This window comes from Miniopterus schreibersii (genome assembly GCF_964146895.1).
Source record: "Miniopterus schreibersii genome assembly, chromosome: 2".
NCBI classification, from domain to species: domain Eukaryota; kingdom Metazoa; phylum Chordata; class Mammalia; order Chiroptera; family Miniopteridae; genus Miniopterus; species Miniopterus schreibersii.
The window spans coordinates 180,041,166-180,061,956 of record NC_138102.1 but is presented as its reverse complement, the minus strand read 5'-3'; the positions used below and the strand labels follow the sequence as shown (position 1 = coordinate 180,061,956).

The 20,791-nt window shown below is 55.5% G+C and overlaps 2 protein-coding genes across 5 annotated transcripts; one reads left to right on the top strand and one right to left on the bottom strand.

Annotated features, from left to right (window-relative positions):
- Positions 1–3,955: 3,955 nt before the first annotated feature.
- On the bottom strand, positions 3,956–11,724 carry MPST (mercaptopyruvate sulfurtransferase). 4 transcript variants are annotated; one of them, XM_081125410.1, is made up of 4 exons: positions 11,659–11,677; positions 9,171–9,305; positions 7,662–8,316; positions 3,956–4,548 (listed from the first exon to the last, which is right to left on the bottom strand). In XM_081125410.1, exons 3-4 carry the CDS (start codon positions 8,269–8,271, stop codon positions 4,250–4,252), a joined length of 909 nt encoding a protein of 302 aa, XP_080981536.1. In that variant the 5' UTR covers positions 8,272–8,316; positions 9,171–9,305; positions 11,659–11,677; the 3' UTR covers positions 3,956–4,249. The 4 variants fall into 4 exon arrangements, with proteins under 4 accessions (XP_080981536.1, XP_080981535.1, XP_080981534.1 ...); XM_081125409.1 differs by having other exon boundaries at positions 11,561–11,666; XM_081125408.1 differs by lacking the exon at positions 9,171–9,305 and having other exon boundaries at positions 11,659–11,724.
- Positions 11,725–11,942: 218 nt separating this feature from the next.
- On the top strand, positions 11,943–19,092 carry TST (thiosulfate sulfurtransferase). Its single transcript, XM_081125405.1, has 3 exons — positions 11,943–12,029; positions 12,653–13,268; positions 18,621–19,092. Exons 2-3 carry the CDS (start codon positions 12,674–12,676, stop codon positions 18,917–18,919), a joined length of 894 nt encoding a protein of 297 aa, XP_080981531.1. The 5' UTR covers positions 11,943–12,029; positions 12,653–12,673; the 3' UTR covers positions 18,920–19,092.
- The last annotated feature ends 1,699 nt before the right edge of the window (positions 19,093–20,791 follow it).

Below are 20,791 nucleotides of genomic sequence, written 5' to 3'. Positions count from 1 at the left end.
GAGAACCCCCACTCCTCTTCTATGACCCATCTCCAATTCTGTCTTGCAGTGGATGAATGCCCTGTAGTCATTCCATACAGGATTCCATCCCAGCCCTAACCTTCCTGTGGCCTTGGGTGGTCACCTCACCTCTCTAAGCCCCTACCTTTCTTGCCTGTAAAATGGGGGCTAATAACACCTATTTCTGACTTGTTGGGTTAAATGGATGCAAAACACTTAGCATCCTCTCTGGACATGGACAGTGCTCAGTAAATGGAGGGATTATTAGGGTCCCTCTCAGCCCTACCAGGATATTAACGTATACGCCCCATTCATATTCCAGCCCCTTTCACACCCGTCACTGCTGAGGCCAGGAAGAGAACCATGAGGAAGATGTTACCCCCAAGGGCATACAGGCTGGCACAAGGAGGCAGGAGTAGGAGCAGGACAGGGTATTAGTAACAGCGATAATTATTTCTGCGACTGGCTCTGTTCTCAGTGCTTTGTATGAATCTGATACTATGAAGCAGGTACTGGATTATCCCCATGTCACAGATGAGGAAATCGAGGCACCTGCCCACACTCAGAGCTGAGGAGCAGGAGGTCCTGATGCCTCCAGGGGCTGTGTTTTGAACGCTGTTCCCTGCTGTGTCCACATGGCTGTCAGCCCTGGGCAGAGGGCCTCTCAGACCAGGCCCCCCACCTTTTCTGTGCACCAGGCCTGATGCTCCTCACATCTGTCATAGTCTTTGTCAGTCACTACCCACTAGGCCGATTCCCGAGGGTCTCTCTTCATTCTCCATCACCCCGGGTCCTGGTGCAAGGCCTGTCCCTCAGCGTGTGCTGGAATTGACAGGTGGGACAGACTGTGTCTGTGTGTCTTGGGCATGGTGGGCGGGGGACCTGGACCAAGGCAGTGGGAATAGAGTTGGAAATCCTAAGACCTCAGTGCTGCACGGTCGGTGTGGCTCAGCGGTTGAGCAATGACCTATGATCCAGGAGATCGCGGTTTGACTCCTGGTCAGGGCACATGCCCGGGTTGTAGGCTCGATCCCCAGTCGGGGGCATGCAGGAAGCAGCCAATCAATGACTCTCTCATCATTGATGTTTCTCTCTCCCCTCCCTTTTTCTCTCTGAAATCAATAAAGACATATTTTAAAACAAAACAAAACACAAAGACCTCAGTGCTGACTGGCTATGGAGTCTCAAACTGCCAGGTCTGGCCACAGGTGACCCCTGCATGGTGGCCGTGCACACTGAGTCAGGGAATGTGGACTGAGGAGCTGACAGTGGGCACAGGGATCTGAGTGCAGCCAGCTGCTGCAGGCCCAGATTCGAGTCCCCAGCTCAACTCAGTGGGTTAAGCCACTGGAATGGTGGCATCATCCAGGGAGAGTGGGCCCACCTGGAAGCAGGTGGAGACTGCAGGAGTCAGCAAGGCTGACCTGCGATGGCGTTGCAAGAACTTTAGCACTAGGAAGGCACATCAGTTGGGGCCATTTAGTTCAGGGGCAAACAGTCCCTGAAGGTATCACTGCAATAAAGTGGTGAAACAGAATCCTGGGAGTTCAGGTTCCCTCCATGTACTGTGTTCCACCCCCTCAAAGCTTAATGTTAAAAATGTTGGTGCTTAAAATGATAAAGCGTCAGTTAACCTGACAACTTCATCTCCTCCCAAGTGACATTCACCAGGAGTTAGGGAGATAAAGCTCTGCTCTGTGCATGGAGCTGGGGTTGATCCAGTGGGAGTGACACCTTATATTGTTTTGAGCTTTACCTTATTTTACATCACACCCACCCTGTGCGTGGCAGGGCTGAGTCTGCTCCCATTTTTCAGAGATGACTGAGGCCCCTACCTGAAGGGTCTAAAAGGCAGACCCTCTGGGGCCTTGTGCAGAGTTGATTCCAGTGTGGGGTGGGGGCTTCTTGAGGCCATGATCCCTCAAGGGACCGGCCCAGGGAATGACTATATTCCAGGACACCTGGTTAGACAAGGTTGGGAAACTTCCAACTGTCCCTTACACAGAGGGGGTGCTCAGCAAATATTTGCCCAGTGGACAAAAATTTCATCACCCTCGTTATCCAATGTTGCAAGCTCCTGCCTACAGTGCACAAGTGGAGGGGAGGCAGGGCCTCTCCCTTGTGTGGTTAATTATTCCGGGAATTCGGGCTGGCAGGAGGCAGGGGGCAGGTCAGGGCTCGCCAGCTCCTGTGAAGTTAAACCCGAAGTTCTGAGAATCCTAGAAGGCTTGGCTACACCTCTTCTCCGCCTCTGGGCAGGTTCAGGCTCCTCTGAACCTGTCCAGACCCATCTAGGAGGGCCTTCCAAGGAGGAAAGTAGCCCTGGCTCAATCAGCCAGGCGCCTTGCCGGGGGTGGGCTGGGCTGGGGAAAGGGAACCGAGCACCCTTGCTTGTATCCCTCAACTCAAGGCATCTCCTCGTGGAGCTGGGGAGACACTTGGCCATCTCACATGAGCTTGTCACGTGTGTTTCCAAACCCCGAGTTATACTCCATCCTTCCCTTGACCTTGAGATCTGTAAAGCCACCGCAGGAAAGGCCCATTGGAGAGGCTCCTGACCTGAGAATTTTAACTCTCTGAACTAGCTGTGTGCCCTTAGGCAAACCACTCAATCTCTGAACTTATCTTCTCACTTGTAAAATAGATCATTTCTCCCTTCTCTCTGGAAATATGACAAGATGGGCCTGTTTTCCTCCCTGGCCGGGAAGCTTTTCCAGGGCAGGAGCAGTGCTCACATTCCTTGCTCCCTTTCCGGAGTGTAGGAGGCACTCAACATGCCAAATAAATAAAAGTCCTTTAAAAAATAACAATGTTGATGTCTGCTCGGTGCCCAGCACCCTTAAACAGTATCTATGGATTCCCTCATTCAATCCTCGTATTGCTCAAGGGAGGTACTATTACTCCCATTTTAAAGATGAAGAAACCAAGGCTCAGAAATGTGTCCAAGGTCAGGCAGCCTTGCAATGGGGTAGCAGAGACAGAAGGCAGATCAGAACCTCACATGTGTTTGCAGACAAACCTTGCTCCTTGAAGAGGCAGGGACATTACTGGGAGAGAAAATGAGGCTTGTTTGAGACCAGCCAAAGGGAAGGTTTCTCGGTTGCTAAATTGTGTCTCTAGGGAAAGGGCTCCCTGCATGTCTACAGTGTTCCTGACTGCTGTGCTCCACTGTGCTATTTGCTCCTACAGCTGTGGTTCTCAATGGGGGTGATTCCCATTGTGTTACCTTGGGAAAGTCACTGCCCCTGTTTTTTTTCTTTCTTTCTAGGGTTCCCCCCAATACTGGCTGACACTGGTCATTTGCTACTGAGAGGTGCCTCGGGGGCTTGAAGGTGGGGAGGGGTGGCCCAGATTGACAGGAAGCCTTTGGGGCCTTCTCAAATACCTCTGTCCACCCCTGCACAGAGGACAAAGACAAAGGGAGAACAGAGTCCCTACCCTAGGGAAGCCTCAGGGAAGAGGTTCTCCTGGGCAGAAAAGATGGACCCCTGGGTCGGCCCACCCCCTGGCAGCTCCAGAGAGTAGCCTCTAAGCATGGACTCCCAGAGTCTAAAATAAGATTCTCCTCCAATTGAGCTAAACTTGGCCATTCTCCAGCACGCCCTATGGGCTGGGACAGGCCTCCTCAGTGTGGTACAGCCTCCTATTTCGTGCCGGACCCATCTCAATCCGGAAACGAGATGTACTGCTCACCCACTGGGGCTTTGAGTGGGACTCCAGACATATCATGGCAAGATTCACCTTAAATAGCCTGGAAGCCAGAAGGGAGAGCCGTAGCATTAGGGGTGCAGGATGGTTTGTTGGGGGCATTCTGGTTATAAGAATGAATGGGATCTGGGGACCCAGCACCACTCAGAGGCAGGGACAGGTTTCCAAGACCCTCAGGCTCCAGGGAGCTCCCTTTGCTGGGCGTGCTGGAATCCCTGGCTCCTTAGGAAACCAAGGCAGCCCCAGAGTAAGAAGCATTTAGTACTTGGCTGTTTTATTTCCTCCACAGTTGAAACAGAAGGGAGGTGGGGCCCAGCTCAGCACCATGTGGGTGGCTCCCCTTCCCCTGCGCCCACCGCCACCTTCTCTCCTGGGAGCCCACCGGTCAAAAGAACTCCTCGCCTCTGGGATGTCGCCCCATGTACCGCCTGAGTTAGAGGAAGAAACGCTCTTCTGGTGAAAACAGCATCAGAACCACCAGGTTGGGCACAGCTGGTGGCTAGGTATCACCTGAGCTTCATGTGTCATGTCCTGCCCAGCCTCAGCGGGTCTTCCCTCGGCCCTCGGAGATGACTTCCTCGGGCTGGGCACGCATGTACCACTCCACCCAGGACCCATCGTAGATGGCCACATCAGGCTTGCCACAGAGGTAGGCCCCCAATGCCACGTGGCAGGCTGTGACGCCGGAGCCACAAGTGGCCACCAGTGGCCGGGACAGGTCCACCTTCTTGTCCTGGAACAGGCGGTGGATCTCCTCAGGGCTCTTCTCCAGGCCCTCCTTGGTCAGGAAGTCTGTGAAGGGGATATTCACAGTGCCGGGGATGTGGCCAGGTTCAATGCCTGCAGCAGGAGAGCAGGGGGAGGAATCAAATACAAGGGCAACGTGAATGGCCCCTGCGGTCCTGAGAGCCTCCCACGCAGCCATGGCGCTAAACCCCCTGTGTACATCATCTCTTGTGGCCCTCATAACTGGAAACCCAGGCACGATTTACAGGCATTTCCATTTCACAGATGGAGATGCTGAGGTTCAGTACCACCCAAGGTCGTGCCTCTGGCCAATTGCTGGCTGGAACCTGAACCCAAGACTCAGAGCCCCCAGAGCCACACTGCTCTTGCTTTCCTGATGACCGACTATGTGTCCTGGGGTAATGAAGATAAACAAGACCTCTGCCTCTGGGACGGTAGCACCTGCAGTCAAGGACTTTTGATCTGGCAGGGCAGACAGGCAATAGCTGAATAATTACAAGTATGGTGAGTGTTACCAAAAGGCCCTCCTGCATGGGGCACATCAGATAAGATGATAACAGCTGACACTACTGAGTGTTCACTTTGTGCCTGGCACTGTTCTGAAGCCCCTCGGCTATATTTTCTCTTTTAATACTCCCCAAAACTCTATGGGAAAGAAATTACCACCCTCTCTTTATACAGGTGAGATCGAGGCACACAGACTAACTTTCCCAAGTTAGTAGGGGCAGAGGCCCCAGAGCCTGTTCACTAACCATCAGGCAGCACTGCCCGGGAGGGGTGGCCAGGGAAGCTTCTCTGAGAAGGCCCTGAAAGGTGAGTAGGATTCAGCCAGGTAGAGAGGTCTGGGCTGCGGGGGCTGAGAGCATTCCAAGGAGATGGTGCTTAGATGGGTTAAAGGTCATCATAGTAAAAGCCCAGATAGTGGGGAGGCTGAGGCCCAAGGGGAAACTGAGGCAGGTGGGAACATCTTAGCAGGCCTGGATTAAATCTTAGAGCTCGGACATGACCACAAGGGGAAATCAGACTTCCATTTCCAAAGATTATTTTGATTATAGCAGGAAGAACCAGGGCAAGGCTAGAAAACCATTCATTTAGGGGGTCATCCTTTCACCCACATCACCCAAAACTTCCCCAGGGCTCCCAATACACAGTTCATTTCACCATTGGTCATTTGTTCTCACCACCTCCAATTAGGCAGGTGTTCCTAATATTCCCATTTTCACACCAAAGACAGATTTGCAACAAAATAAACCGTAACAGGCAATGGCTCAAATCTCAGGCATTGGACTCCAGGGTGGCTTCTGCCTCAGTTTCCTCCTGCAGTGGGGTGACACTCCTAAAGGGAGCAGCTGACTCCTGTCACTGTCTCCTCTCAGGACTTCATGTATAGCCAGCATTACAGCCAATGGTGAGTTGGAGTGCATCATGCATCTCCACTTAACAGATGCAGAAATTGGGCTCAGTCAGAGCCATTGTGTATAGATTGGCCCAGAGCAAAGGAGCAGAGCAAGCTCTCAACCCAGGTTGGCTACTGTCAGAGCAGGGCTGTCCCCACTCCTTGAATCCCACCAAGCAAAGGAGGCTTCCCCTCCCTGCCAGAACAATGTGGCAGACTCTAGGCACACTGGGCCAGGTCTCAGTCGTGGGGCAAGAATGATGATAGTGACATTCTGCACTGGTTTAGATCGAGCCTTGACGCATATCAGCTCAGTGCACCTTGACAACAGGCCTGCTGGGTGTATACCGTTATCTCACTTTGCAGATGAGCAAGCGTGACTGGGGTAAGCCCGAAGCACTCCAGTAAAGAGCCACAACCAGAGACGCACACATTACATCACTTCGCATTTCCTGAGTGCATCCCATGTGCGCCAACACGGAGCCAAATGCTTTCCTCACTTGCTGCCACCTGACCTTTGACCCTGACCGCATCTCTGAAGTTCCACATTCTGTTGCTACTTTACACGTGCAGAAGCTACGGTTCAGAGACTAGGTCACCTGCCAGGTGTCACACAGCCTGTGGAATCTGGGGCAGGGCGCTGTCTCAAAGCCAGGTCCTACATTGCTTCACTCTTCATTCCCACTCCTCCCCTCCCCAGGGGCTGAGCTGAAGGACCCAACAGGTTCAGGTGGCATCCTTATTAGGCTGAACTGTATGAAACTGCCACCTGTGTAGGTTTAAGAATGGTTGGCTATTAGCAGTTCCATGTGGTTTGACCTGTCAACATCGCTCTGCAGGGTCCCATGTGGTAGGGACCTTCTGGATTTACTAAACCTCTCTGAGGCACCATCTCGGTGCCAGCTCCTGGGTGAGCTTCAGGGTACACTGGGAACAAGGATGTCCTTGCCCACAGGCCATCCAAAACAGCGCGAGGATAGGGTGAGCCCACGCTGCTCTGCCAGCACAGAGAAGCTCCAACTCTGATCCGGGGATACGGGGGTGCCATTCAGGGAGAGCTTCCCGGAGGAAGTAGCAAGTTCTTTCCCCCTCCCTGAAGTCAGCACAGGAGAAATGGCTGGGGAGTTACTGGCTGCTCACTGACATTAAACGTACGGGCTCTAGGAGTTCAACTCCCGGCTGGGCTGCTTTCTGACACCTGTGGCAAGGTCGCCATTCTAAGGTTCCATTTCCTCCTTTCTACGGGGACAGCAGACACCTTGAGGGACCATTAAAAAGCTCACACCAAGTGGCCCCTAACTGACCCCGCCCTACCTCATACAGGGTTTCCCTGCAGGCTCCTTGCCTGGAGAACTGAGCCCCCAGCAGAAGGCCCTGCCCCAACCCAGGGCAGCAACCACCCTCTATTCAGTTTCTGCCCCAACCCAGGCAGCCCCGTCTCCCGCCCTCTGTCAGCCTTGGCCCCTGAGAGACTTCCCTTTACTCTGTGGCCTCAGCCTCTCCCCGCCCCCACTCTGTCACCCTCAGGGATGGCAAAGACCTGATGAGGCCTCATTTCTTTGGGGCTTCCCTCACACTGGGCCTGCCCACCACCCCTCCTAGTCTACAGTGACCCCTACACCCACAGTAGTGAGTGAGGCACCCTGGGTTCCCAACAAATTTGGGGCAGTCACTGCCCCAAGTACTGGAGGGGGAGGCAAATCTTGAGCCCCCACCCCACGCAGAGTCCTTTAAGGGCAAGGGCAGTGCCCGGGGCCCGCCTGATCCCACGGCCCAGGGGACCTCCCAGCCCCTGTGCCAGCGCTGTTACCATCTCGGGGCTCGGGCTCGATGCCCTGGAACCGGCCAGCGGCGCGGGCGTCCACCACCTGGAAGCGCCGGGCTTCGATGTTCTCCTTGATGTCCTCGTAGGTCTTGACGAAGGTGGGGTCCAGTGTGGCTCGGAACTCGGCGGACACCGGGCGGCTCTTGCCCGAGCTGAGCGGGAGGCCCTGGCGCAGCCAGTTGCGGAGGCCACCGTCCAGCAGTGACACGGCGCGGTGGCCGAAGGCGCGGAACATCCACCAGACCCGCGGCGCCGCGTACATGCCCTGGTCACTGGCGTCGTAAACCACCACGTGGGTGTCGGCGCCCACGCCCAGGTGGCCCACGTACTCCGCGAAGTGCGCCGCGCTGGGCAGCATGTGGTCGTAGGGCGACGTGCGGTCGCTGCACTGGTCGATGTCAAAAAAGGCAGCGCCGGGGATGTGGCGCTCCTCGAACTCGCGGCGCGCGTCGCGGCCCAGCTTGGGCAGGTACCAGGAGGCGTCCAGCAGCTGCAGCGGCCTCGCGGGCTGCGGCTGCCCCGCGCGCAGCGCCCCCAGCGCCTCCGCCACCCACTGCGCCGACACGAGCGCGCGGAAGAGCTGCTGCGGGGCCATGGCGGCCGCGGAGGCTGCGGCTGCGGCGGGACTGGGGCTGCAGGCCTAGGAGGCAGGAAGGGTGATGTCAGGAGGGAATCTAGGAAGAGGCCGGCCCCAGGTCAGGAAACGCCCCGTGCTGCTCAGTCTGGGCCGGGGCCAGGGGCTGGGGCCGGGGCTAGCTCGGTGGGGAGGTGGAGCCGAGGGAGGGCAGAGTCCAGGGAATGCAGAAAATCAGCAGTGGTGAACCCAGGTGCAGACTCGGGTCACCGGGCCCTCCCCTCCCCTCCCCCCCGCCAGGCTATATACCCAGCAAAGTGATGACCATGACCCCTAGAGAGGAACAGGAGGGCCCCTCCCCAAGATGCACCCAAGGAAGGTCCCTGGCGGAACTGGTTCATCAAACATTTACATAATTAGCCTAATAGGAAGAGTAGCTGGAATTCACTGGGTCCTTGCTGTGTGGACCATTTAATCCTCACACTACTTTAGAACAAGGCAGGACACTGAGTAGGCTCCAGATTATTTGTTGAGTGACTGCCCTCAGAGGTAAGGTGTAATTCTCACTGCTTCAGAGAGGGGGCCACTGAGGCTCATAGATGTGCACTAACTTGACCAAGGGCAATAGCTGAGAAGTGGTGACACCAGGCTGCACATTCAGCAGTCTGGCACCAGAATCCAGACCTCACCACACCCACTGAGCAGGCTCCTGAGTCAAGCACAGTCAGATTTTGCCCCGTGAGCCTGAGCTTTCTCTCTGGATCTTCTTGCGGCAGCAGCTATAGTGACTTAGCGTCTCACTCCCTCTCCCCTCCATTTCCCTGTGAGCCGGCAGCAGCCCACTGTCATATCAGTTGAGTCTTCCAAAGCTGAGATGCTCCCAAAGCACTGAGCCCCTGTGCAAGCAGCTCCTAGTTTACCAGGTGCCTTTGTGCAGGTTAGAGAAAGGTGCCCCTCTTGCAAAAGGTGGGTGCAGAGCCTCCAGGTCAAGCCCCTCAGCTGTGCACTTCCTGTGCAGGGCACAGCCTTTACATCCACACCAGGCAGTCCTGCCACTGAAGGGAAGAAGGTGGGTAGAGAAAAAGTTTGGGCTAGGTTGCAAGCTAAGCACTGCAGCAGTTCAGGGGAAGCCTCAGGATTTGAAGCCAGATTTCAACTTCTGAGGCTGAACTTCTTCCCCAGCCCTAGGTCAATGATGACCAGGTCTAAAGAGTGGACAGTGTGCTACCTTATGCCCAGCCCCCTCCCACAGTCTCACTGCAGCTGACTTTTAGGAATCACTTTGTCCACAGGGCCAAGCCCTGTGCTGGGTACTGAGAAACTTGCCTTTGCCAGGCCTTGGGGGTAAAGGCAGGCCATAGGCCTGCTTGGGAAACAATATAATTAAGGAAAGGCTGGAGTTCAATGGGAGTACACAGGGGCCACTGGCTTGGCCTGGGGTAGGAGGAGAAGGGGTGGGAAGGTTTCCTGCAGGAGGGGAAAATCCAAACTGATTTGACCTTTTCAGGGGCCCAGGAAGCTTGACCATTGGGATGGGGAGGCTGCCAAGGAGGCTTTGGTTAAGGAGCCACCCCAGAATCTGTGGTTTATGCCACAGCTAGATGATGTTGAGGGGTGCTTCGGGCCCCTCTTTAAGAACCCATTTGTGAACCACAACAGCCTCTGCCCCCCAACACTCTTGGGGCTCCTTGTTCCCCCCACCAAAAGGTACATTTAGAGTGAAAAGAACCATGGTTTGGGAGTCAGAGCCCCCCCCCCCCCCCACACACACACAAGCCAGTGCAAATGCTACTCTTCAGCTTAACAGGTTATATGAGGGTGGGCATGTTAGGCTCCCTGGACTGTTTCCATTTCCTATAAAGGGTCTTCCAAGCCTCACCTCTTTTAGCAAAGATTAAATAATGAATGTAGAGGACCATGATGATGCATATAACTGGTGTTAATAATCATTCAAAGTGGCTTAATAAAAATCCCATTTTCTTTTCAAAGTTACTCTCGTAAAGGGGCCTTCGAATGGACATGCACAAATCTAGAATCATAGTTTTAGGACTCGGTGGGACTTGAAGTCATCCTGCCCCACCCTCCCTGCTGGATTGGCAGCTCCCACAGAAGACTGGGAGGTAGAGGGTCTGGGAGGGCAGGCCCTGTGTCACTGAAGGGTAGAGATCAGGTTCCTGTGTGCTCGGCAGGCCTGGACCAGTGCCGTTGGGGGTGTTCTGGGAGTGAAGGACTCCAGGACATACAGGATAGCCCCAGGCCCATCTCAGGAGTGTAAACAACCACACAAGGGAAGTGTGAGCCCCAGGCTGCCATCTGGGTGAGCCCTGGGAAGAGTGGGGCTCCCATCAGCCTGGGCATTCCTCAAGGACTTCTCCAGCCTTGTCCTTCCTGGGTTCTCTGCCTCCCTGCAAAGCACAAAGCTCAGAGGATTCACTGCATAAATGCTCATCAAAGCATGGCTTTTTGCAGCTTCCTGAGAGAATATAATTATTTCAGACTAAAACAAAAATTTTAAAGGGGGCTGAGGAAAGCACTCCAGGCACTTGTAACAGCATGTGCAAAAGCTGAGTAGGGAGGGCAGTGCAGCCCCCCAGTTGTTAGATTTTCAGTAATTATGCTAACAGGTTGTTAAAAATTAAAGTATACAAACTTACAATTAAATTAAAAAACAACAACAAAGGCAATTATTTTTAAAAGTATGAGGCCTCCAGATTGGCAAGGTAAGCAAAGGCAGAGATTGGCAAGGTAAGCAAAGGCAGCCGGTGCCACGTGGGCTTCAGATCTAACACAGCCTGGCCTCCACACCGAGTGCCCGGGGCAACCAGCCCAACGTCTCTCTCTGGTCTTTAAATAAGTTTCTGGCCTTCCGAGCTGGGTTATTGTGGGAACTAGGTAACACCCCTAGGAGAAAAGTGCCTCACCACGCAGGCCCTGACAAAAGTTAGTTTCATTTTACTCCAGCAAGTTCCTTGCTAAGCAGTTTCTCCTCCTGGCACCTCTGGGTCAGTTGGCCTCTCCCTAGCTTATCCGTCAGGTTTATTAGTCCCTCCTCCCTCTTTCTTGTCGTTTCTGGTGGCACCAGGTGTCCCCCTTCCCCACCCACGGCTCCCGACCCGCCACTCACACCGACCCCACCCTGCACCGCGCCCCAAGCTGCTGCCGACAGCCATTCTTAGGGCAAACCCAAGGGCCGGCCTTCGCTCCGAGACTGCAGCCCCCACCTCCGCTCAGGCCCCGCAAGGAGCCCCGCACCGCGCCCCAACAATGGGCCTCCCCCTAAAGCAATCAAGCCCGACACCGCAGCAGTTACCCGGGTTTCGGGCTCTTGGATTCCGGGCTCGGCCATAGCCCCCGCCGCAAGGTGCCCCCTCCCCGCGCCCGCAGCTGTCCCCTCCTCCCGACACCAACCTGCGGGCGGCCAAAGGGAGGAGACTTGGGCACGGCCCACCGGGGTGGCCACTCTGAGCCGCCTGCACTCGCGCCTTCCATTCGCGGGGCCCGGGGGGCGCCCGCGCTGCCTCCCGTCGCCCCGGGCCTCCCGGGCGCCGCCCCACGGCCCCCGCGGGTCTCTGGGGATGTGAGAGGGGCCGCGCGCGGGGTGGGGGTGCGGGGCGGGCGCGGCCGGGCGGCGGGCCGCGCGGGGCAGGAGCGGGCGGCGCGCGTCCCCCCCGCGGGCGGCGGCGCGGTGGTGCGGGCCGGCCGGGGAGTTGCTGGCCCGGGGTTTGAACGGCTAACTTCTCCAGCGGGCAGGGGCGGGCGCCAGGGCGCGGCGAGGGCGAGTAAGTGCGGCGGGGTGGGGGCGGCCACCGGCCTCGGGCCGCTGGGGACTGAGCCGCCCGTCGGGTCCCCGTGGCGAGGGCGGGCGCGACGCCCCGGGAACCCCTGACCCAGCGGGGGCAGAGGGCACCGGACCGGGCATCCTGGGGGCGGGCTCGCCCCAGCTGCCAAGAAAGCGCAGGGGGCGTTGCGAGACCAGAGGCGCGGGGGACGGGAGTCGGAGGGTAAAGTGCAGGATTCCAGCGAACCCTCCCCCACGCGCCCACTCCCCTGCCCTCCAGGAAAGGGGGCTCTAAGCCCACGATGCCATCTTCCCCCACCCTGGGCATCTTTTCGCGATTCTTATGTGGCAGGGTCCGGAAGGCGAGTACTGTAGCTTCTGGGGCCCGCTCCCCCTGGAGCCCTCGGAAGCTCTTGCGCCCCCCTTCCGTGAGGGGGACCCAGGAAGGGGCGGAGAGGCTTTCCTTAGGGAATCTGCCCACCTGTCCCACGACACGCCCCGGTCGGCTGGGTTGCTGTGAACACGCCACCCTGAAGGGTTGGTGGGGAAAAAGCGCGTGCCAGGCCCCACGCACTGAACACATGGTCCTCACGGCCTGTCTCTCCCGGTTCCCACCCGCGCCAGGTGAAGAGCGGAGCTGAAACCATGGTTCACCAGGTGCTCTACCGGGCTCTGGTCTCCACCAAGTGGCTGGCAGAGTCGGTCCGGGCTGGAAAGCTGGGGCCTGGCCTGCGAGTACTGGACGCGTCCTGGTACTCACCGGGCACTCGGGATGCCCGCAAGGAGTACCTGGAGCGCCATGTGCCCGGCGCCTCCTTCTTTGATATAGAGGAGTGCAAGGACAAGTCGTCACCCTACGAGATGATGCTGCCCAGCGAGGCGGGCTTCGCTGACTACGTTGGCCGCCTGGGCATCAGCAATGACACACACGTGGTGGTATATGATGGTGACAACCTGGGCAGCTTCTATGCACCTCGGGTTTGGTGGATGTTCCGTGTGTTTGGCCACCGCACAGTGTCAGTGCTCAATGGTGGCTTCCGGAACTGGCTGAAGGAGGGCCACCCCGTGACATCTGAGCCCTCATGCCCAGAGCCTGCAGTCTTCAAAGCCACACTTGACCGCTCGCTGCTCAAGACCTACGAGCAGGTGCTGGAGAACCTTGAGTCTAAGAGGTTCCAGCTGGTGGATTCACGGGCCCAAGGGCGGTTCCTGGGCACCCAGCCGGAGCCAGATGCTGTAGGTAGGTGTCCCAGTGGGTGGGATAGTCCCTGGGGAATAACGCCCAATGGAGGGATGGGGAATAAGGATGTCTGGGACCCTCTTCAGGTTTTGCCCTCAGTACCTCCTATGTAGGCCTCAGTTTTTCCATCTGTAAAATGAGAGGATAGAGTCAAACCTAAAGGCTTTTCAGCCCTGATGCATGAGGACCTCCAATGTGGTCCCATAATCATGTGCTGACAGGCACCTAGCATGCATTTGGGGTGGCGGCATCAGCAGAGGTGACTGGTGACATATCCACCCACATCCACACCCAGGCACTAGCTGCCCACATGCCCGTGAGCCAACACACAAATCACTGTACAGGGGCCTCTCAGTCCCTGTACCTAACTTCTCAGGGCCTCTCTACTCCTCAGAAACCCTTATAGATGTCAACAATGTCCTTCCCCCAGTCCACCCCTCCAGCTCTCCCAGGACCCCTGACCTTTCCAAGCAGGGCAGCCTGTCTGCAGAGCTACCAGCTTCTGCCATTTCAGGCTAAGCACTCGACATTGCGTGATCTCGTCCAACAGGCTTAATATCTCCATTTTAGAGGGGAGGAAACTGAGATGCCAGGATATTGTTACTTGCTCAGTTAAGTGGCAGAGTCAAGATTTGAATCCAGTGCTGCCTAGCTTCAAACCAGTGAGCTAAACCAGGATGCATCGCCATTTTGCCCATCCCCACCTTGCAGGCCCAGGAGGGAGCTCCCTCCCTAGGCATCAGCAGGGAGATGGCACAGAAGTTCTCCCTCTCCTGTGGAGGATTCTACACAGCTGGGGGTGGGGATGATCTCCAGAGAGGGAATGCAGAGTTTTAGAACCTCAGAGGTCTTGCCATCACCCCTTCTGGGTGGAGTACCTCTTGTCAGTGCTCTTGGGGCCTCTCATGACCCAGGTTGGCCTGAGCCCTCAGAGTGACTGGCACCTCCTAGGGCAGTGGCTCTGTCCTCAGTCAGGATGCCTCTGCAGAATCAAACTCCTGTGCAACATTTTGCCTAACTTGTTGAAAACTATCTCTTCCTCTCTGTGCCTCTGAAGAAGAGAACTCTGAAAGCTATTTCCAACACTGAACTGAAGGGCCAGAAAGGCCACCTCTTAGGACAGAAGGGAGACTGAGGTACACAGAGGAAGGGGAAGGTCAAGGCCACAAGGCTAGTTAGTGGATAAGCCAGGAGAATGCAGGGTTCTGCTGTCCCTATTGTGGTTTTTTTCCAGGCCCTGTTTTATCCTTGCCCAGCTTGCTCTCTGAAGGTCCAGAGTTGAAGATTCAAGTTATTTTGTCACCTTCTAGAGACTCCTGGCACAGAGCTCCTGCAGCCCCCTCATGGCCTTGGTTCAAGCCGCCTTCTCTCCTTGGGACTTAAGCTGCCGCTGGGGGAGGATTGTGGAGTTGTTCCCTGAGCTGCTTTCCAGCTTGCCCCGAAGTACTCTGAGAATAAGTGAAGGGAGAGCTTAGAGATGCCAGACCCAGCCTCTTCACTCCCATTTTAGAGAGGAGGAGACTGAGGCTCAGAGAGGGGAAATGGCCTGCTGTGGGCGATGCCTCCCGGAGGCCTGGAATTTTCAAGCTCCACCCCCTGCCCGTGGCCCTACTTCCACCTCCTGCAGTTCCCATCTGGAGCCCTGGGGAGCAGGGTTCCTAGTTGAGGTCAGCCCCTCATTTGTGGTGGGACCAAATCCAATTGCTCAGCTTCCCCGGGTTTCTTTATTATAAAATGAGAGGAGAAATGTCAGCGTTTCCCACCTGGGGGTGTATTCCTCTAAATGCAGCAGTGGCTAGAAGGATATTTTGAGAAGGGCGAGGAACTGTGCAAAGGCCAAGGCCGTCTACGAAGGCACGGGGATGAGGCACCTCCCTCCCTTGTTTTCTAAGGCTTTGCTGGCCTTCCGCATGAGACATTTTGGGGACAAAGGCTCATGAGGCTCTGCTGAATTCATGGTCGCCAACTTGGGATGGGATCAGGGAGGCAGCCCGTGGGCCCCAGATGTAACACCCGGGGGAATGTGGGTGGCCGGCCCTGGGCATCCCTGGAGAGTGTCCCCCAGGAGGTAGCTGGAAGCAGGGCCTCAGAAACCTAACAGCCACTTCCTGCGGAACCCATGCAAGCAACTCCCCCTTGGGCCTCAGTTTTGTGTCCCGTGTGGCTTTGGTCCTGTTTGCAAGGGGAGCGAGGGGAGAGGCGGACGCCTGAGTTTATATCCTGGTGTGGCACTTGTGTGTCGCCTTGAGCAAGTCCCTTCAGCTCAAAACCCATAATGAAAGGAACACTGCTCACCTAGGCTAGGAGCCTGGGGGCAGGGAGGAAACAGGTGGGAATCGATCCAGCTCAGCGTCTCTATAAACCCAGGCTCTTTTCCTTCCCCCTGCGCGGGGGAGGGGTGAGGCTGAGGAGGGAGGATTGACCCCTAACGAACACTCCTGTTTGCAGAATCCTTTTTATGCTCTCCTTGACACCGACGGCAGCCCTGCACAGGGAGGCAGGTGGGGGTTAGGGAGCAGAGACTTCTCTAATGAGGCAAAGTGGCCAAGACTTGACCCCAGCCTGCAGGCATCAAAGGGGGGCTGTTTCCCAAGACCACTGTGTGTAAGCAAATGTGAGGACTGGGAAGAAAGGTCCCAGCTCTGCTGTTGCTGTGGGATCGTGTGGCCCCTCTGCCTCTCTCTTGCCCTTGAACGTCTGGGGGCTGGGGCCAGAGGGGCGCGGGAAGAAGGTGCCAAGATGCCTCCCAGTGGCCAGGGTTGGGGGCTACCCACTGGGGCTACTTGCTCGGAATTCCTTAGTGTCTTTAGGAAGAAAGCAAGAAAGAGCCAAACAGGCTTTCCTGGCCTTGAAAACCCACACCTCCCAGTAGCCTCACCAATTTGACTGGCATCTTGGCCAAAGCTGGAACACAAGGCCCCAGACCTCTGGGCAGCTGAGGGAAAGGAGGGGTCGTCTCCTCCATCCTCAGCCTCAGCCCCCTCTTCCAGGGCGGCTCGGGTCGGGGGGTGCGGGGGGGTCAAAGAGCACCGGCTTTGGGGTCACACAGACCTGACTTTGCCTCACACACCTGTACTGTGTGTCCCGGGGTAAGTTACCTCACCTCTCTGAGCCTGGGCTCCCCTTTAGTGCCAAGAGGATAAAGCTGTATGATGACCCATTGTCTGGGGGCCAGAGGTTACGAGCATGGCAGCTTGCCTGCCGGGGGGAGGGCAAGCCGGGCCTGCAGCTGGAGTTGCACTCGGAAGAGCAGCAGCTCCCGGGTCCATCCCGCCTTTCCTCCAGTTGGCTGTTCCCCAAGCTGCTCTGGACTGATTCCTTCCCCCCACCCCAAGCGCCTCCATACGGCCCCCCCCCCGGGGGGGGCGGGGAGGCAGTTTCTACTCATTTCAATTCCTCAGCCCTGCCTGGGGCCCTCGCTGGCAGAGCTGCAAAGGAGCCCCCCCCCCCCCCCCCCCCCCCCCCGCAGGAGGGCTGCAGAACTCTGACTTCTTCACTTTTATGTAATCAGAGGAAAACAATGACTCGGGTTCATGGGGGAACCGGGTGGCAGTGGGGGAGCGTTCAAACTCAACAAATGCTTGTGCTTTTAAATGCACCAAATCCAGCCCACTGCGTGAATGCTGAACATTTAAAAGTTGGGCTTCTTGGCAAACAACCCCCTGATGAATTGTTTCTCACTGGTAGGATCAGCACCCATCCAATCCCAGATTAAAGTTTCCAGACAAGAAGATGAAATCACCACAGGAAAAAATTGCTATAATTTTATACATTGGACATCTATTTAATCAAAGGAACTCTTTGAGTCGTGCTAGCGAATTTCAGAATCCTCTTTGACCTTGGGTGAGAGGAATGGGACATTGCACACCTACTGTGTGCCCAGGGTCATTAGGGGCTTTTACCTACAGTAACTAACTTCTCCACAAGCCTGAGAGGTAGGTGGGATTATCTCCCCATTTCACAGTTGGGGAAACTGAGGCTCAGAGGTGCAGGGCCTGCTTGGCTGCACAATACCCGAGTGTGTGCCCTGGTAACTAGGTCAGGTCCTCTCCCACTGCTGCCCACCCTGATCCTGCTCCCATCCTGGGAGCTCAAAGAGACGCTCAAAAGTGTCTTGGGCCCCATTCCCAGTGCCCAGTCTGTTGGAGTGTGGGGCACTTGAGATAGAGGAGCTCCTGGGCATGCTGGGAGCTAGACCAAGGCCTTGGCCCTGTGGGTGGCACCAGCTCTGGCTGTGCCTAGTCCACTGTATCCAACCTGCTGGCTTGTCTGAAGCCAGATTTGGCAGAGGGCACTCACTGGGTGCAAACAGTTCTGGAATGGACCCCAAAGCCAGCCCAGACCCCCATTCTGCTTCCATCCAAGCCTCTCAGTGTTGCTAGGAGGCGCCTAAAGAGACAGACCACACTATCCCCAGTCTCACTCGCCCCCTGGTGTGGGTGGTGAAGTGATGGGAGCCACAGCATCTGAGAGTGGCTGGGCCAGCCTCAGTAGTCAGGGCTTCACTCCTTACAACAGCCCTGACACATGTGACTACGCTCATTCCCATTTGCCCATGGGGAAACTGAGGCTCAGAGAAGTGAGGTCATTTGCTTAAGGTCAGCCTTCTGGTAAGTATCAGAGCTGGGATTTGAACTTATGTCTAACACCTGGTCATGCGCTCCTTCCACAGCTGTGTGCTTAACAGGAAAACCTGGTGACTTCGTGCCATCCTGGGTCTGCCTTTACCTCTCTGTGTGGCCTTAGGGAAGCCGTTTTATTTTGCCAATGTCATCTATATTGCCTCAGTGTATTCACCTGTAAAATGGAGTCATGTTAATATTAACAAATTCTGAGGATATCTGTTTAATGTTTATCTTCCTAACTAGACCATACTCCCAGAGAGCAGGGCTGAGTCTCTCCTTTCACCTTTGTTCTCAGCAGTTGGCAGCACATAGCATTCACATTAATCATTTCATTTGCTCTTCTCAACAACCCTATGAGATGGGTCTGCACCACTGATCCCATTTTACATCTGAGAAAACTGAGGGTCAGAGAAGTGCCACGATTGACCCAAGATAAGGGTTAGTAAATGGTAGAGCCGAGACTCATATCCCTGTCCTCTCCAGCAGCTATGATTTTGGACATTCCTACATCAAGGCAGTTTTGGGGGAAGAGGGCAATTTGTCTTAAGTCATGGACATTGAATATAGGTAGGGCTGGGAATAAACCAAGCTCAGGGAAGGGCAGAGACATTATTTTTACTTGCAAACTACCCTATCCTTATAGTCTTGGCTGTTGAGGCCTCCAGGCCCCCCTACCCCGGGTGCCTTCCTAACCCTGCCCTTCCCTCTGTTCTCTGCCCCTGCCAAGGACTGGCTTCCGGCCACATCCGAGGCGCAGTCAACATGCCGTTCATGGACTTCCTGACCGAGGATGGCTTCGAGAAGAGCCCAGAGATGCTCCGGGCCATGTTCGACGCCAAGAAGGTGGACCTCACAAAGCCCCTCATTGCCACGTGTCGCAAGGGTGTCACTGCCTGCCATATCGCCCTGGCCGCCTACCTCTGCGGCAAGCCCGACGTGGCCATCTACGATGGCTCCTGGTTCGAGTGGTTCCACCGGGCCCCGCCAGAGACCCGCGTGTCCCAGGGCAAGGACGGGAAGGCCTGAGCCCCGAGCCTCTCCACTCACCCGCAACCCAGCCGGGTCAGTGACGGCCTGGCTGCCCTGCAGCTGGCTCATGCCCTCCAGCGAAGGGGACCGGCAGGCACAATTTTAGAATCGCTGGGTCAAGCTCCCCTTCCCCCCAACAACACTGGAATAAACGTGGCTTTTTCTGAGTCGCTGTGTCTGCCTGCCTCTCCCTGGCTTCCATCCTTGCCCCGCACCCCCCATATTGCCATCTCCTGCAGATTCCTCAGAATCCACCAAGGAAAGAAACCCCCGTAGCAACCGCCAGCTGGGGAAGCCACTTTATTGTTTAGTGTTGGCAGAGGAGGCCCCCTGTTCCACACCAGGTGGGGCAGGCTGGGGCCTACCTGGCAGGGGCACCAGGAAGCCAGAGAGAAGTGAGACCACAGCTGGCCAGGCACCAACCCCTGCTGTGGGCCCCGCCCTCTGGGTGTGTGTGTGTGTGTGTGTGTGTGTGTGGTTGGGAGGGGGGTGGGGACAGCTGGCCTTCCAAGTGACTGTTCAAAGAGGTGTCACAGGACTCAGGCCTTGGGCCCTCAGAAGAGGTGATGCTCAGAAGCAGGCCAGAGGAAGGTGGCTTCCACCTTAGGTGACCTTCCTGGCTCAGAGTAAGACCCTCTGGGGCTGGTGAGGGAGGGGCTGGAGAAGCAGCCAAGCTCCTGAGACGAGGTCTTAGAGCTCAGGCTGGTGAACCAAGAAGCTACTGGAGAAGAGTCACCTAGCAGGGTGGACCCAGGTGGCTGGATCTCCAGTTTTCCAGAAACAGGCTCTCTAAACCCTCCTTTGGGGCCATAAGATGATTCCAGGCCCTACCCACTGGGGGTTCCCTGCTGCCTGCTATCCAATTTTGTTATTTTTTTGTTTTGTTTTTTTATTGTTGAAAGTATTGCAGATGTCCCCCTTTTCTCTCCCATTGACCCCTTCCACCCCTCATCCATCCCACCCCCAGGCCTTCCCCAGACCAATGTCTGTGTCCATGGGTTATGCATATATGCATATAAGTTCTTTGATTAATCTTTCCCCACCCCCTTCCCCCTCCCCACCTTCCCTCTGAGATCTCTCAGTCTGTTCCGTGCTTCTATGTCTCTGGATCTATTTTGTTCATCAGTTTTTTTGTTTATTATATTCCACATATGAATGAGATCATATGGTACTTGTCTTTCTCTGCCGGGCTTATTTCACCTAGCATACACTCTCCAGGTCCATCCATGCTGTCCCAAAGGATAAAAGATCCTTCTTTACAGCTGCATAGTATTCCACGGTGTAAATGTCCCACAGCTTTTTATCCACTCATCTGCTGATGGGCACTTGGGCTGTTTCCAGATCTTAGCTGTTGTAAATTGTGCTGCTATGAACATAGGGGCGCATATATTCTTTCTGATTACTGTTTCAGGATTCTTAGGGTATATTCCTAGAAGTGGGATCACTGAGTCAAATGGCAGGTCCATTTTTAATCTTTTGAGGCACCTCCATACTGCTTCCCACAGTGGCTGCCCCAGTCTGCATTCCCACCAGCAGTGTCCTAGGGTTTCCTTTTCTCCACACCCTCGCCAGCACTTGTCGTTTGTTGATTTGTTGATGGAACCATTCTGACAGGTGTGAGGTGATGCCTCATTGTGGTTTTAATTTGCATCTCTCTGATGATTAGTGACTGCTGTCCAATTTTTTTTATGTGTATGTGTGTTGTAATAACGTGAATTTATTAAAGAAGTAAAGCAAGTAAATTTATCAAAAAGCAAGGCAAGCAAATTGTCAAAATACATCTGGCATAAAGCACAGATGGGCTCTCAGCTAATCTGAGGAGCGTTGCCCAGTAGAGGTTTAGCCTTTTATACTGTCTATAGGCTTTAA